Source organism: Dasypus novemcinctus, chromosome 28 (assembly GCF_030445035.2).
Source record: "Dasypus novemcinctus isolate mDasNov1 chromosome 28, mDasNov1.1.hap2, whole genome shotgun sequence".
In the NCBI taxonomy this organism is placed as follows: Eukaryota; Metazoa; Chordata; class Mammalia; order Cingulata; family Dasypodidae; genus Dasypus; species Dasypus novemcinctus.
The window spans coordinates 12,421,851-12,440,486 of NC_080700.1; the positions used below are offsets into that span (position 1 = coordinate 12,421,851).

An 18,636-nucleotide genomic window follows, 5' to 3' on the forward strand; every position below is an offset into this window, starting at 1 on the left:
TAAGTTTTTCTTTCTCAGCTTCTGTGTTCCTTTCAGCCTCCATAGAATTGCAGAGAGCTGGTCCTTGCTCCAGATTAGACTTTGGCTTCAATGGAATGTTGTGGTTGGTTTGATCACTATAATTTTCTTTACATCAGCAATATGGGTTTTATGTTTTCTTATCATTTGGGTGCCTATTGGAGTAGTACTTTTAATTTCCTTCAAGAACTTTTCCTTTACTTTCACCGCTTGGCTAACTTGGCACAAGAGGCCAAACTTTTGGCCTATCTCAGCTTTCAACATGCCTTCCTCATTAAGCTTAATAATTTCAAGGTTTGATTTAAAGTAAGAGATGTGCAACTTCATTTGACCACATAGAGGCCATTACAGGGTTACTAACTGGCCCAATTTCAATTTAGTTTATCGGGGAACAATTGTCCAGTGGAGCAGTCAGGTCATGCATTTATAAAATTTGCCATCTTATGTGATCATGTTGTTCCCCAAAACAATTACAACAGTAGTGCCAAAAAACACAGATAACCTAACATACATAATAATAAAGTAAACATTTGAAATATTAGTATAACTAGCAAAATATGACACAGAGACAGAAACAAGTACATGCTTTTGGAAAAATGTTGCTGATGGACTTGCCCAATGCGGGGTTGCCGCTAACCTTCTATTTGTGAAAAAATGCAATATCTGCAAAATGCGATGAAGCAAAGTACAATAAAACAAATTTAACTTGTAGATTAGTGTGCCCTTGTCTTTATATTTTCAGTAAGGCAGTTGAACATATTGAATAACTTTACCCTCTGATTAATTTTGAAAAATATGCTTTAATGTCTAGGTTATAAACTAAGAGAAACGGAGTGAGTATACAACTTCCAAAGAAAAGAGGCAATATCCAGAATTTGAAAAACAAATAGAAGATACAAAAAATAAAAACTAAGTGCGATGTAATGAAGATTATGCATCAGATTGGTACATACAATCCCAAATATATGCATCATTATGTTGATCATAATTATATTATTGCTATTAATATCAAACAATGCATATATTAAATTGGATATTTTTAAAGAGATATTACTAATACATAATTTGAATTAAAGTAGAAAAGTTTTTACCTCATTTTCATTACATTTCATATCATTTTAATCAATTAAACAATTAGCATAACAGAAAATGAGGAAAATTAAAAAGTTTCTCATTAGTTCAGTTAATTAACTATTTCAGTAAATATACATGCACACAGTTATAATTTTAACAAAGTAACAAGCCTGGTGTTATAAATCATCAGCTTAAATATACTTCACAGTTAAACAAAATTTGTTGTTATTTTAATTCCTGAATTTATACTTTTTCAATATTACTGCATATCAAACATAGTCTAGTTTTATATATATGCACATACATATGTACATGGAAATGTTAATATATGTATATATGTAAATATAAATAATTTATGTGTCTTGTGGGAGCTAAAAATGTGTTTATATTTTGGCATAATATTCAATGTATATTCATTAGGACAAAGTGATGCTGCTGTTTAAAATTTTTATGAATTTACTACTTTACATCTGCTTTATAATGTAAATATATAGAAAGCTATAAGAAAATGTTTCTTAAAGTTGAGGAAACATTATTAGGATACTTCAGAATCTAATAAGTTATTAACCGCACATTATGAACAAAAAACAGATACATGATTTCTTCTTTCAAATGGCTATTCCTCTACTGCTCCAAGGTTAACAAAAGTCTCAACTAAAATCTTATGCCCTTAAACTTAAAGAAATGAGGGTGCTTTCCCCAAAATTTTTCTTGACAAAATCCCCAGTAGGAATGTTCACATACCAAACAAACAAACAAACAAAACACACACACACTTCCATCTACAGTATAAAAATCCATTAAATTTTCTATCAGTTAACCAGATTTTTCCAGATTCTCAAACACATCTCTAAAAAACAGCAAAAATATCTTTTTCACATTCTTGTTTGATCTACTTCAGTTCTATGTGGACATTTCTACACTATAATATTTTAAAGATACCAATCTCTCTTTTTAGCAGCATATTTCAAATGACTACCATCTCTCTAAGTACATAAAATTTAAAAATCATAACTTGTCCCCAATGATTCTACTCTCTGATTCTGAATCTGTATTCAGTTTTCCCAACATGCTACTTCATTATTCCATGGGGATGTTTTCTTTTAAGTATTCTGAATCACCACCCACCCCACACACAATCTCTTCCTTTATTATGTAACTTTTGCAACAATTTCATGTGCAGTGAATTTTTTGAAAAATATACTATATCAGGTAAAAACTTACATACTCCAACATGTACTTAAATAGTAATTGCATAATATTTCATTTTCAACTGTTATCATTTACTGTTTATTCTTGTGGCAAGTGCAACTTTCCCTGCACTTGCAGTGTGACTTTTCATAATAGTTCTTATGATAGACTGGAAGATGTGTAAATCATAACTGAACATTGTACAGAAACATACACTTGTATATTTCTGATAAGATGGGGAATTCTGCATGCCTTACTTGACAGAGTGGAGCCTGAAAACACTGGGGTCACGAAACATGAGAATAAATGGGCTGAGAGCTGGGAAACATGAATTTATAAGTGCAGAGGTGTTTACCAGCCACCAACTAGGATTATTTAAAAGAATGATACAAACATGAAATATGCAGGAGAGGGTATAAAAAGTTACAAAAGTGCTCACTAATACAAGGATGGTGTGGGTAGCTCTGGACTCAGGGGAGGATCTGGGGGAGACATTTTTCCTATGAATATATTGGACCCTCTGCTTGTGCCTGTACAAGATGTAAACCATGGAGCCATTGGCCCAGAGCATGAGCCCCAGACATAAAGCATCAGGGACTGATAACAACACTGCATAGAGTGAGTCTGAGATTTTGTCATGACGTACAGAAGTACAATATCCAAAATTTTTTTTGTTTGTGGTGTTTTTGGTGCTCTGACTGCCTGTCATATACATAACAAAAATAATATTTACCAGCATGTAGACAATCCAGCACAGGAAAAGGGAAAAGCCAATATACTTTGAGGCTTTTAATTTCAACTCTGCCCACCTGGCATTCCTGGGACTGACCATGATGGCTTGGAAGATACTCAAGAGACAGGTGGTTCCAATGGACACCCCCCTGCCCAATCTGTGAAGATAGAAAACAACTTTGCATATGAAATCATTGAACAAATATTTCAAACCAAATGCTGCCATTGATTGTGGTATTCCTTTACAGAGAAGGATCAATGAGTTGGCTACTATCAGGTGCTTGATAATCAAATCTATGGACCTTAATCTGCACCCAGTGAAGGAAAGGAAGATATAATGGTAAAAAAAAGAGAAATTCCCCAGCATTCCAAATATGGTTAGTAATAAGACTATCACTCCCATTGCCAAATCCCTGGAGGTCATTCTGTTTATTTCAGAGCCAGAAGATACTGCAGTGGGAACACAACACATGGGCTAAATTTATCATGTCAATTAAAAAGAAGATTCTCCACTTACCATTAGATTACACTTAAAGACATATTAGTTTTTCTTTCATTAAGAGATTTCTAAGCATTGAATAAATAATCATTAAAGAGAAATTACCATGTATGTACCATTGCTATCAAGTCTACATATAGTAACTTCTGTTTTCTTCACAAATCCATGATACAGACACTGATATTTTAATCATAAAGTTGAGGATAATTTAGGTACAAAGAAGTTAAATGATTTGTCAAAATTTACACCCTAGGTAGATTTAACAACACATGCTATACTAAGGAAGATACCTAGCTATATTATTCAAATAATCTGTCTATATTTTGTTCTCATCTGCTGTCATTTCATTTTAAATTGATTTTATTTTATTTTAAAGTTTTCCAGGTAGGTGTAAAAGTTATTACATAGCCCAATATCAAATATGAATAATCATTTTGATCACAGTAAAATGTAGATGCCCTGATTGCAGCATATTACTACATAAACCTATCCTATGACAAGAAGGATTTAGTAAATACAAGATAAATTCTGTTTTAGGATGGCAACAGAAAGATAACTTTGCCTTTATAATGGGAATAAATGTATAATGACATCTCTCACTGGATGTATTTAACAACATTAGGCCATGCTCTAAAATGAGGGACATGAGATACTAAAGCATAATGAAATACTAGGAATTGAAATGAAATCATTACTAATTTTGAATCATATTTACCTATTAATATCTAAATTGAGTTTGCAATAAGATGAGATTTGTGAAAGATATTAAAGTACAGGATGTATGAGAAATAGAGTCTGTAAACTGTGAAATCTTTTGTACTGTTTAAATAGAAATGCTAAAACCTATATTTGATAGTATGTTTTTAAACCATAGAAAATACAGAAAGATACATTTGAGCCTGACAGACTCTTTCTGAAAGGCATACTAATAGAATTGCATCATCCTTAATTGTTCATTCCCTAATATCAAGGGGCAAAACAGTCTTACCATAATCAATAGACCACAGTTTTCAGTAATGTCACATTTACTGTCTCCATGAAGCAATTCATAACCCCTGACTTAAAGAAAACATTTCTTTTCCATCAGCTGCTGTTCAGATACACAATTTCTGCACAGGATTGGATGATTCCTGTTGATACATCCTTTTCATTATTACAAACATGGATGTATTACATGCACACCTATATTAATCCTGAAAATTTTCTCTATGATTCCTGTAAGGTGGACTGACTAAACAGCAGATTAATTTCAGAACTCCATTCCTTAATCATTCTAAAGATCAGAGTTTTCATTATCACTTGGACTAAACACTAACAATTACCATCAATGAGGAATTAACCAAATTACACTAGGAAACACCAGGGATTGGTATTGGATCTAGGACCCACATTTTTCTTTACCTGCTTTGCTTATACCTCAGAAATTATTCTTCTCATCTGTGTATTTTTTATTCTGGAACAGTTTCAAACCCTGAAGAATTCATTTTTATAATATTATCACTTTTCCTGACTATCGATAGACCTCTTTCTCTTATGATTTTGCATTTCCCATTGATATAGGAAATACTTACCCAGCTTCTCACTCCCGATACTCTGGTCCCTGTGAGTTGGTTATAATTGCAAATATGTGTGTGGTAGAGGGGAAATAAGATCCTGAAATAGGGTTTTGTGATTTGTGACCTCACCTCCCTGCAGAACAATTATAATATTACTTGTATTGTGAGAGTGCCGTCATGGGGAACTGAGAATATTTCTGAAAAATATTTTTGCAGTTGCTAATTACCAAAAACAATTACAAGTTTCTAATCAGGATCTCATAAGAGACCATTGGAGTGTTTGCACAAGGCTCTTTCTTTCCCATAATCTCTGGAGGCAAAGAGGGATGCAAAGAAAATGTTCATGTCTGAGCCATGAGGGACAGGCATCAAGTCACTTTATTCTCTGCTTCCTTAGAAGCTTTTATACTACAAAGTGAGTCCTTTCCTAATCTTCATACCATTTAGGCTAACACCATTTAATTTATGAGCATATATGGAATCAGACAATATAACTGAGAAGGATTTTCAAAGAGCTATGAGAAAAGGAAAACATGCTTCTAATAATTTACTTTTAGAAATCAGTAGATCATTTGCACAAATCAATGTCTAACAACATGGAATTTTTTGAGGAAACATATTTTTATAATATTGTCCCACACTAGTAATAAGTAATTAGAACAACATTGAGAGAAAAAAGAGAAAAGTTTATATAAGTTTCCCTCAAAAATAAAACAACCAGGATCAGGTTTTTAAAAGGCAGATCTACCATTCTTTTAACAGACAAGTCAAAGCTACTTACTCAATTTCTATTATTTTTTGCAAAATTTTCAATTATAAGAATTCATTGATTTTGTCATTAATGAAGAAACCTAATATACAATTGTACCAATCAACCATTTAAATTCACCAAAAACAATTTGATCCTGGCCACTATTCAATCCCTCTGCCTCATTTTACAGGTCAGGAATTATAAACTGATGTACAACCCATACATTACAAACATGCACAAATACAAATTTATACTTTTCACACAGATGCAGACACACACACATTGTCACTCATAATCCCAAACCCCATATAGTTAATTAAACATCTTTTTTTATTTTTTAGCAAACTTTTTGTCTTTATTTTTACATAAATAGATCACACAAAATGTTACATTAAAAACCATAAGAGGTTCCCATATACCCCACACCCTGCCCTGCTCCACCCACATCAACATCCCCTTTCATCATAAAGTCACATTCACTGCATTTGGTGCATATACCCTGGAGCACTGCCACACTGCATGGACCATACTTTACATTGTAGTTCACCCTCTCCTGAGTCCATTCAGTGGGTTACGGCAGGAAATACTTTGTCCTGCATCTGTCCCTGCAATATCATTCAGGACAACTCCAAGTCCTCAAATGCCCCATATGACACCTCTTCCTCCCTCTCCCTGTCCTCAGCAACTCCCATTGCCACCATCTCACCATCAAGGATACAATTTCTTCTATTGGCAGTCACAGCAGTTCTATAGTAGAATACCAGCAAGTCCAATTCAATCCATATTATATTCCTCCATCCTGTGGACCCTAGGATGGTGATGTCCACTCCACTTCTAAATCGAGAGGGGCTTAGATCTCACATGACTGGTGGAGGTGATTTTCCTGCTTGCAGTTGTAGACACTCTTGGTTCCCTGGTGTGGAGGTTAACCATTCTCATCTCCTCATCAGCTGACCTGGGTACATCCAATGAACCAGAGAGTAGGTGTTGCAACTGTGCTGAGGCTAAGGCCCTGCTGGCACATAGGCAGTCCAGAGATTCAAGTTCCCTGATAATAAGCAAACCCCAGCACCAACCACAGTTTCAGTAAAGTGACAGAAGAGGCCTGTGTAGAGAGGACACATCAGAGTTCCACTCCACCACAGTCAAGGGCACAAATTCCAAAGTAGAGCCCACTGGCAAGACAATGAACTCCAGAACAATCTGCAATGACTGTAGAACCTGTGCATCTCCATAGCCCTCAAGAGCACCAGTACCTTGGGTTGTATCTGCTTGGGCTGTCTCTGGGAAACTGCTGAGACTTGCATAAGCGTGACCCCTCTGATGAGCTCCTAACCCATTTTGAGGTCTCTTAGCCATATAAACTCACTTGTCTTTACCATTTCTGCCTTTTTTTCAAGGTCTTTTCCTAGTGGCATCACTGGCTGAGGATTATTACCATCACCAGGAAGTCTCATCCCCAGGAATCATGTCCCATGCTGGGGGGAAGGTAATGTATTTACATACTGAATGTTACTCAGAGAGTGACCACATTTGAGCAACATGGAGACTCTTGGGAGGTAACTCTTAGACACCCTGCAGCTCTAGGCATAGTTGAAATTTCACTCACACAGGCACATAAGCACAATCATCAGGATCAATGGCCCATCATTGGATCATCCTTCTTGACTGGTCTTTGCTGTTGGGCTTGGGGGATTGTTGCTGTTCCACTGGGGAAAGCAACAGAGCTCCCCAAGATGGGAACTCAGCACTCCTTCAGTTGTCATGTGTAAATCTAACCACTATGACAATACCCAATGAACAACTGAACATATCTATATACCCTATATGCATCCCCTTAAGAACTCCCACCTATATATCCCCCAGCAATGACATCCCACATCAGTGCTCCTCACCTGCTATAGTTGAACCCATCTGTGATCAAAAACATCTTCAAAAATGAAGCCTAATATTTTGCCAAATTCCATTAGTAGGAAAATGAAATAGTATTGACAAGTTTAAAGATTAGAAATAGAATACATAATAATTTAGAAAACCTAAAAGAAAGTAAAAAATAAATTGTGGTATTAAAAAATGAAAAAATATCATAAAACTTTGTTTTTGACATTTTGCCTTTCATCACTGTCATAGGAGTTGCCCTGCATGTGCGGTGACAAGGCAATCTCTTCCATTCCTTCCTTAGTGTCTACATCCCTTTTTTTTTTTAATTTTTTCTTCTAAAGAGATTTAGATCACAGTAAAGTCACATATGCAATATAGGGGACTCCCATATATACAACATTAAACCCTTTTCCCCCTTTCCCAGCAAGGATCTTTTTACACATGGATGTTATATTTGTTACAGCTGATGTACAGATATTGAAACATAACTACTGACCATTCTTCCATTATGCCTTATGTTATGGTTTATATTTTAGGCTGTACCCTTTCCTAAATTTTTGTTGCTTTATGGTTTACATTATGGTTTACATTATAGACTATATACTTTTATAAATTTTTGGTGAAATTTAACATGGCTTATATCCATCATTGCATGATCTTGTAGAACACTTCCATTGCCCCCAGTTACACACTCTTCCATTTTTTCTATTCATCTCTCCCCCTCCTCTCAGGGTCCACATTGACAACCCAGCTTCACTGCTTGAAAGACTAGATTCATAGATACTTACAACAATGCTGAAGGTTTGACACTCTAGTCTGTCCTACCCCATTGGGACCCACCCAATCTCTTGAGAGACCCCCTCTCCTTGATAACATCAGACCTCCCTAGGATGTGGGTACAACACTTTCCTGCTCACTGTATGTGTCTTCCCCAACTGATTTAAAACAATATGACAAGAAGAGCATTCACACACTCCCTTTGAGATTGCCAGAGGTGCAAGCTCTGTGAGATGCCCACCGCCAAACAACTTTAACAGGTAACCCTTCCTTATTATATATTCTAAAGTGTTTTCACATTATAGTTTCAATCACATACTCAACAATTTCCCATGTTCACCTGCTCCCCCAAACCCTTTCCCCATTCCATGGGCCATCTGACCCATCCTCCTAACTCTAGCTCCCCTCAAGCCTGCAAGCCCCACCCAATAGTATCCCTATGCCCCTGTCTTATCCTTCACTGTGCAACTACTTACCTCCACTTTATCATAGATTTTGCCCATGAGCGTGTCAGCTCACAACCGTTCTCTCCCCCCCCCCCCCCAGAGGCTCTAGCTCTCTGAGACAGGTTGATTTGCTTAATTCATACCAGAGAAATTATGTAGTATTTCTCCTTCAATGTCTGGCTTGCTTCACTCAAAATAAAGTTCTCAAGATTCATCTATGTTATCGCATGTGTTAGTACTCTATTCCATCTTACAGCTGAGTAGTACCCCATTGTATTTATATTATCACATTTGTTTATCCATTCATCTGTTGATGGGCATTTGAGTGGATTCCAACTTTTTTCCCCTTCTTTATTTTTTAAAAAATGTTACATTCAAATAATATGAAGTCTCCATCTACCCCCCCAGCCCCCTGACCCCACTTCTCCCACATTAACAACCTCTTTCATCATCATGGCACTTTCATTGCATTTTTTTTACTACATTTTAAAATATATTTTGGAGCACTGCTGCACTATGAGTCTCCATTGCATTTGGAACAGTTTAAGCAAGATTGGTGTTTGTTCTTTCTGGAATGTTGGTAGAATTCACCTATGAATCCATCTGGCATGAGGCTTTTCTTAGTTGATAGGTTTTTATTGATTGTTTTTATCTCTTTATTTGTGACTGGTTTGTTGAGATCATCAATTTCTTCTTTCATCAATGTAGGCTGCTTATGTGTTTCTAGGAATTTGTCCATTTCCTCTAAATTGTCCTTGTTGGCACATAGTTTTTCAAAGTATCCTCTTATGATAGTCTTTATTTCTGTGGGGTCAGTGGTGATATCCCCTTTCTCATTTCTTATTTTACATATTTGCATCTTCTCTCTTTTTTTCTTTGTTAGTCTAGCTAAGGGTTTGTCAATCTTATTGATTTCAAAAAATCAACTCTTTGTTTTATTTTTTTCTAGTGCTTTCTTATTTTCTATTTCATTTAATTCTTCACTGATGTTTGCTATTTCTTTCTTTCTTCTTCCTTTGGTGTTAGTTTGTTGTGTGTTTCTGGTTGTTTTTTTTTTTTAAATAATTCCTCCAAGAGTACAGTTAGGTCTTCAATCTTTCTTCTTTTTTGATGTATGAATTTTATGGCTATGGATTTCTTTCTCAGTACTTTTGTTGCATCTCATAAGTTTTGATATGTTGTGTTGTCATTTTCGTTAGTTTCAAGGTACTTGTTTGTTTTGAGCTTTCCTCCTCTGCCCACTGTTTGTCTAAGAGTGTGTTGCTTAACTTCCATATCTTGGTGACTAATCTGGGTCTCTGTCCCTTGTAGATTTCCAGGCTTCATTCCAATGTGGTTAGAGGAATAATTTTGTATGATTTCAATATTTTTAAATTCATTGAGACTTTCTCTGTGGCCTAGCATATGGTCTATCTTGGAGAATGATCCATGTGCACTTGAGAAGAATGTATATCCTGCTGTATTTGGGTGTAGTGTTCTGTATATGTTTATTAGGACCAGATCCTCTAATATATTATTCAAACACTTTATTTCTTTATTGATTCTCTGTTGTGATGTTCTGTCTAATGGTGATAATGGTGCATTAAAGTCTCCTACTATAATGGTAGAGACATCTATTCCCTCACTTAGTTTATCCAGTGTTGCCAAATGTATTTTGAGGTGTCCTGATTAGGTGTGTAAATGTTTATGATTGTTATTCCTACTTGAAAGATTAACAGTTTTACTAATATGTAGTGTCCATCTTTATCTCTCAAAATAGTTTTGTATTTAAAGCCTATTTTGTTCGATATTAGTACAGCTACTCCTTCCCTTTTTTGGTTATTGTTTGCTTGCAAGATTGCTTTCCAGCTGTTCACTTTAAACCTCCTTGAATCCCTAGGTCTAATTTGCATTACACAAAGACAGCATGCGGATGGGTCATATTTTCTTATCCATTCTGCCAACTGTGTCTCTTGACAGGTGAGTTTTATCCAGTCACATTCACTGGTATTACTGTCAAGGAAGTACATACATTAGCAATATTTTATTTGGATTTGTGTATGTCATATGTTGTTTTTATTTCCTTTTATGTCTTTTTGGTTTTTCTTACACTTTCCTCCAACTCTGTCTTTCCTGTTTTTTTCTTTCCTCCTTCAGAACTCCCTGTAGTATTTCTTGAAGTATAGGTTTCTTGTTGGCATACTCTCTTAGTTTCCGTTTATCTGTGAATATTTTGAACTCTCCATCATTTTTCAATATCAGCTTTGCTGGATAGAGTATTCTTGGCCAGAAAGTTTTTCTTTTAGTAACTGTGCTATGTCACAATACTGCCTTCTTGCCTCCATGTTTACAGGTGAGAAATCAGCACTTAATCAAATTGAACTTCCTTTGTATGTAATGGTTCTTTTTTCTTTGGCTGCCTTCAGTATTTTCTCTTTGTCTTGAGCATTGAATAATTTTACAAGTGTATGTCTTGGTGTTGGCCTATTGGGATTTATACAATTTGAGGTGCACTGCCCTTGCTGAAAACATACATCCTTCTAGCTTAATAGGTTTTGGATATTTTCAGCCATTATTTCCTCCAAAAACTCTTTTGTCCCCCTTCCCTTCTCTTCTTCTTCTGGGGTGCCTATAATGCATGTGTTTGTGCATTGAGTGTTATCATTCAAATCCCTAAGTCCCTGCTGGGCTTTTTCTATCTTTTTATCTATCTATTCTACAATCTGTTTGATTTCAGATGTACTGTCTTCCACATTACTAATTCTTTCCCCTGCTTCTTATCTGCTGATATTTGTTGAGAATGTATTTTTGATTTCTTGAATCATGCGATTCATCACCATCATATTGATTATCTTTTTGCATATGTTTACACTTTCTTCAGTATGTTCTCCAAGTTTTTTCTTTTTTTTATTCATTTTGTAAAAAATATTACATTAAAAAATATGAAGTCCCATTCAACCCCACCTCCTGCACCCCCACTCAACCCACAGCAACACTCTCTCCCATCATCATGACACATCCATTGCATTTGGTAAGTACATCTCTGGGCATCGCTGGCCCTCATGGTTAATGGTCCACATCATAGCCCACACTCTCCCACGTTCCATCCAGTGGGCCCTGGGGGGATCTACAATGTCCCGTAATTCTCCATGAAGCACCACCCAGGAAAACTCCAAGTCCTGAAAATGCCTCCACAACTCATCTCTTCCTCCCATTCCCTCCACCTAGCAGCCACCTTGGCCACCCTTCCCACACCAATGCTGCATTTTCTCTGTGGACATTGGATTGGTTGTGTCCATTGCACATCTATATCAAGAGGAAGTTTAGATTCCACATGGACCCTGGATGCAATCCTCCTGCTTTCAGTTGTAGGCACTCTAGGCTCCATGGTGTGGTGGTTGACATTCTTCAACTCCATGTTAGCTGAGTGGGGTAAGTCCAATAAATCAGAGCATAGGAGCTGAAGTCTGTTGAAGTTCAGGACATGGCTTTCATATTGTCAGTCCAGAGATTCAAATCCCCTAGATATATCTGAAACCCCAACACCAACTACAATTCCAGTAAAGTAGCATGAAACTCTTGTGAAAAGAGATCCCATCTGAGACCAGTTCCATCACGCAGAAACACCAGCTCCAAAGAAGGGCCAACTGACATGGCATTGAACCCCATCTGCCATGACCTTAGAACCCGTGGGTCTCTTTAGCCCTCAAAAGAACCAATACCTGGGGTTGTATCTACTTTATCTGTCTCTGAGACTCTGCTCAGGTGTGCATAAGGGCAATCCTTCTGACAAACTCCAGACTCTTTTTTAGAGACTCATATCCATATAAACTCATTTCTCCTTTCCATTTCCCCCTTACATTAGGTCAAGCAGCATTTTAAAGTCATGTTATTATATTTAGACAGGGATATTCTGCTGATCTGCATTGAACCTTTAATTCAAGGTCATTTTCTAGTTGCATCATCAGCTGGTATTTGGTAGTGATCCCTCGGTGCCAGGGAGGCTCATCCCCGGGTGTCATGTCCCATGCTGGGGGAAATGCACTGCATCTACATGCTGAGTTTGGCTTCAAGACTGGCCACATTTGAGTAACATGAAGGCTGTCAGGAGGAAACTCCCAGGCACAGTGCTGCTCTAGGCCTTCTTCTTATTTCAGGCGTATAGGCTCACAAGCATAGTCATTAGTATCAGGAGCCCACTGTTGAACCCTCATTCCTTCCTGGTTCTTACTGTTGCACCTGGGGGACTGCTGCTGCTCCCCTAGGGACCATGACAGATCACCCCTGGCCAGGAACCCAGTACCCCCTCAGCTGTTCTTTTTAATTGTTTCCACTATGAGTATATCCAAACATTACCATGCACCCTGGACATATGCCCTGTATAACTCCCTGTCAACCATATATAGCCTGTCAATAACATCCCATACCAGTATTCCTCTGCCGCCATTGTTGAACCACTCTGTGATGCAGAACTTCCTGTAAAGTAAACCCCAATATAATGTCAGGTTCCCTTACTAGTAAAATGGAATATAGCGATGAGTTTAAAGGTTAGATCTAGAGTACATATTGATTTGGAAAAATTTCTACATCCTATCTTTTTCTTTTCTCTTTTCCTAATTATTGAGCTTCTCTTCACAAGAGTCTTAGATCACAGTAATTCATATATACAATATACAGTACTCCCACACATCCACCATAAAACCTTTTCCCTTCCACAGTGATAATCTTTTAACTTATACATATCATATTTACTGAAACTGATGTACAGACTCCGAAACAATAGCTTTCAAACAAGGTGACATCTGTGCTTACAATGTGGTCCATACTTTAGGATATACAGTTTTCTAAATTTCTTAGTTATCCTATGTTTTACATTATGGTTTACATTATTAGTCTGTCATCCCCTATATATTTTTGGTGTAATATTACATGTTTTATATTAATCCTCGTGTACTCTCGCGAAACTCCTCTCTTGCCCCCACATTTACCTTGGTTCCATCCATTCAACATCCATTTTCCCCTCCCCTTGGGGCCCACAACGCCAGCCAATCTCCATTTCTTAAGGAGCCATGTCCAGAGATACTTGCAACAGTGTTCAGGGTCTGACTTGCTCAATTGCCCTAATGCCCTCAGAGCCACCCTTTCTCTCGAGAGATACAGTTCCCTCTATTTGATGGCATTAGTCCTCCCCAGGATGTGGGTCCACCCCAGCTCTAACTACTAGGGTCTCTACCCAATGGTACAACCCATCCTGGCAAAATGAGCATTCAGACATTCCCCAGGAGTCCGTCCAGCATCAGACCATCCCCTCCGAGCATCCTAAACAGGTAACCCTCCTAATTGTATTTTGATACGATTTTCTCAGCATTTTACTCTTAACCAACACCTGACACTCTCCTATGTTCGTATGTTGCCCCTCCCTCCCCCCAACTTTTGGGCAATATTACCCATCCGCCCATCCCCAGCCCCCCTCAAACCCACAAAGCCCCACCCAAAGGCAATCCCTTGCCCCCATTTTATCTCTTCTTTGTGCTCATACTTACCGCCAGCTCATCATAGATTCCACCCCTGCAGTCGTCAGCTCACATCCTTCCTCCACCCCCCGATTTCCTGTAAGCCTATCTTCCAGTCTCTAGCTCTCTGAGGCAGCTTGCTTATTTCATATCATTGAGGTCATATAGTATTTGTCCTTCAATGCCTGGGTTGCATCACTCAACATAAGGTTCTCAAGATTCATCCATGTTATCACGTGTGTTTGTAGTGTATGTGTTCTTAAAGCCGAGTAGTATTCCATTGTGTGTATATACCACATTTTATTGATCCACTCATCTGTTAATGGGCATTTGGGTTGATTCCAACTTTTGGTGAGAGTGAACAATGCTGCTATGAACATTGGTGTGCATATATCGGTTTGTGTCCTTGTTTTCAGTTCTGCTGTGTATATACCCGGGAGTGGTATTGCTGGGTCATATGGAAAATCTATGGTTAGTTTTTTGAGAAACCACCAAACTGTCCTCCAGAATGGTTGGATCCTTCTGCATTCCCACCAGCAGTGGATGAGTGTTCCCATTCCTTCATATCCTCTCCAGCATTTGTATTCTTCTGTTTTTTTTCATAGCTGCCATTCTTATGGGAGTAAGATGGTATCTCATTGTAGTTTTGATTTGCATTTCCCTGATAGCTAGAGATTTGGAGCATTTTTATATGCTTTGTAGCCATTTGTATTTCTTCTTTGGAGAAGTGTCTGTTTAAATCTTTTCCCCATTTTTTAAATGGGTTGTTTATCTTTTTATTTTCAAGATATATGAGTTCTTTATATATGCAAGTTATAAGTTTCTTATCAGATATATGGTTGCCAAATATTTTCTCCCACTGTGTGGGCTCCCTTTTTATTTTCTTGACAAACTCCTTTGAGGTGCAGAAGGCTTTAATTTTGAGGAAGTCCCATTTATCTATTAGTTCTTTTGCTGCTCGTGCTTTTGGTGTGATATTCATGAATCCATTTCCTATTACAAGGTCCTGTAGATGTTTCCCTACACTGCTTTCCAAGGTTTTTATGGTCTTGGCTCTTATATTTAGGTCTTTGATCCATCTTGAGTTGATCTTTGTATAAGGTGTGAGATGGTAATCCTCTTTCATTCTTCTACATATGGCTATCCAGTTCTCCAGGCACCATTTGTTGAATAGGCCACTCTCTCCCAGTTGAGAGGGTTTGGTGGCTTTATGGAATATTATATGGCTATATATGTGAGGTTCTATATCAGAGCTTTCAATTCGATTCCATTGGTCTGTGTGTCTCTCCTTATGCCAATACCATGCTGTTTTCACTACTGTAGCTTTGTAGTATGTTTTGAAGTCAGGTAGTGTGATTCCTCTAATTTCGTTTTTCTTTTTCAATATGTCTTTGGCTATTTGGGGTCTCTTTCCTTTCCAAATAAATTTCATAGTTAGTTTTTCTAGTTCCTTAAAGAAGGCTGTGTTGATTTTTATTGGGATTGCATTGAATGTGTAGATCAGTTTTGGTAGGACAGACATCTTAATAATATTCAGTCTTTCTATCCATGAACAAGGAATATTCTTCCATTTATTTAGGTCTTCTTTGATTTCCTTGAACAGTCTTGTATAGTTCTCGGTGTATAAGTTTTTTACCTCTTTAGTTAAATTTATTCCTAAGTATTTGATTTTTTTATTTACTATTGTGAATGGTATTTGTTTCTTGATTTCCTCCTGATCTTGCTCATTATTGGTGTACAGAAATGCTACTGATTTTTGTGCATTGATCTTATAACCTGTGACTTTACTAAACTCATTTATGAGTTCTAGAAGCTTTGTTGTAGATCTCTCAGGGTTTTCTATGTATAGGATCATGGCATCTGCAAATAATGAAATTTTGACTTCTTCCTTTCCAATTTGAATGCCTTTTATATCTGGTTCTTGCCTCAGTGCTCGAGCAAGTACTTCTAAGACAATGTTAAATAGAAGGGGAGACAATGAGCATCCTTGTCTTGTTCCTGAGTTCAGAGGGAAGGATTTTAGGAATTCTCCATTGTAAACAATGTTGGCTGTAGGTTTTTTCATATATTCTCTTTATCAAGTTCAAAAAACTTCCTTGTATTCCGATCTTTTGCAGTGTTTTTTATCAAGAAAGGGTGCTGTATTTTGTCAAATGCTTTTTCTGCATCTATAGATATAATCATGTGATTTTTTTCCTTCAATCTGTTTATATGGTGTATTACATTGATTTTCTTATGTTGAATCATCCTTGTATACCTGGAATAAATCCCACTTGGTCATGGTGTTAATTCATTTAATGTGTTGTTGAATAAGTTTAGCAAGTATTTTGTTAAGTATTTTTGTGTCTACGTTCATTAGAGAAATTGGTCTGTAATTTTCCTTTCTTGTGGTGTCTTTGTTTGGCTTTGGTTCTAGGGTAATGTTGGCATCATAGAAGGAGTTAGGCAATGTTCCTTCTGTTTCAATATTTTGGAATAGTTTCAGCAGGATTGGTGTTAGTTCTTTCTGGAATGTTTTGTAGATTTCACCTGTGAAGCCGTCTGGCCCTGGGCCCTTCTTAATTGGGAGGTTTTTAATGACTGATTCTATCTCTTTGCTTGTGATTGGTTTGTTAAGATCATCAATTTCTTTTGTCAATATGGGTTGCTTATGTGTTTCTAGGAATTTGTCCATTTCTTCTGAATTGTCATTTTTGTTGGAATATAGTTTTTCAAAGTATCCTCTTATGATAGTCTTTATTTCTGTGAGGTCAGTGGTGATATCACCTTTCTCATTTCTTATTTTGTGTATTTGGATCTTCTCTCTTTTTTTCTTCATTAGTCTTGCTAAAGGTTTGTCAATTTTGTTGATCTTCTCAAAGAACCAGCTTTGGTCTTGTTTATCTTTTCAAGTACTCTCTTATTTTCTATTTCATTTAGGTCTGCTCTTATCTTTGTTATTTCCTTCCTTCTTCCTGTTGGATTACTTTGTTGTTTTTTTTCTAATTCCTTCAAATGTGCAGTTAGTTCTTCAATTTTTGCTCTTTCTTCTTTTTTGATATATGAATTTATGGCTATAAATTTCCCTCTCAGTACTGCTTTTGCTACATCCCATAAATTTTGGTATGTTGTGTTATCATTATCATTTGTTTCAAGGTAGTCAGTGATTTGTTTTGAGATTTCCTCTTTGACCCACTGTTTTTCTAAGAGTGTGCTATTTAATTTCCAAATCGTGGTGTGAAATCTGGGGCTCTTTCCCTTGCAAATTTCCACCTTCACTCCACTGTGGTCAGAGATATTGTTTTGTATGATTTCGATCTTTCTGAATTCATTAAGTTTTTCTTTGTTGCCTAGCCTATGGTCTATCTTGGAGAATGATCCATGTGCACTTGAGAAAAATGTATATCCTGTTGTGTTTGGGTGTAATGATCTATATATGTCTATTAGATCCAGTTCCTCTAATATATTGTTCAAATGTTTTGTTTCTTTAGTGATTCTCTTTTGAGATGTTCTCAAGAATTGATAGTGGTGTATTAAAATCCCCCACTATAATTGCAGATGCATCTATTGTTTCACTTAGTTTTTCCAGCATTTCCCGCATGTATTTAAAGGCGCCCTTGTTAGAAGCATATTTATGATTGTTCTATCTTCTTGTCAGATTGTCCCTTTCACTAAATGTAATATCCTTCTTTGTCTCTCACAATTGTTTCACATTTAAAGTCTATTTTGTCTGATATTAATATAGCTACTCCTGCCTTTTTTTGGTTATTGTTTGCTTGTATGATTGTTTTCCAGCCATTCACTTTCAACCTCCATGAATCTCTGGGTCTAAGATGAGTCTCTTATAGACAGCATATAGATGGGTCATATTTCCTTATCCAATGTCCCAGTCTGAATCTTTTGATAGGTGAGATTAATCCGTTGACATTCAGTGTTATTACTTTCAAGGAATTATTTGTGTTAGTCATATTTTGATTGGATTTGTGTTTGCCATATTTTGCTTGCATTTTTTCCCTTCTCTTTTCATCTTTTTTGTTGCTCTTACACTCTCCCCCAACTCTGCCTGTCCTGTTTTTTCCTTTCTTCCTGCAGAACTCCCTTTAGAATTTCTTGAAGGGGAAGTTTCTTGTTGGCATACTCTTTCAGTTTCTGTTTATCTGTGAATATTTTGAACTCTCCATCATTTTTGAATGCTAGTTTAGCTGGATAGAGTATTCTTGGTTGGAAATTTTTTTCCTTT

The 18,636-nt window shown here is 36.7% G+C and overlaps 1 protein-coding gene across 1 annotated transcript; it reads right to left on the reverse strand.

Annotated features, from left to right (window-relative positions):
• Positions 1 to 2,536: 2,536 nt before the first annotated feature.
• Positions 2,537 to 3,439, reverse strand: LOC131276388 (vomeronasal type-1 receptor 4-like). The gene has a single exon (XM_058289573.1). The coding sequence runs from the start codon at positions 3,437 to 3,439 to the stop codon at positions 2,537 to 2,539; it is 903 nt and encodes a 300-aa protein (XP_058145556.1).
• Positions 3,440 to 18,636: the final 15,197 nt, after the last annotated feature.

Coding starts and splice junctions, on each gene's coding strand:
- LOC131276388 (XM_058289573.1), bottom strand. CDS start 3,439: ATGACCTCCAGGGATTTGGCAATGGGAGTGATAGTCTTATTACTAACC.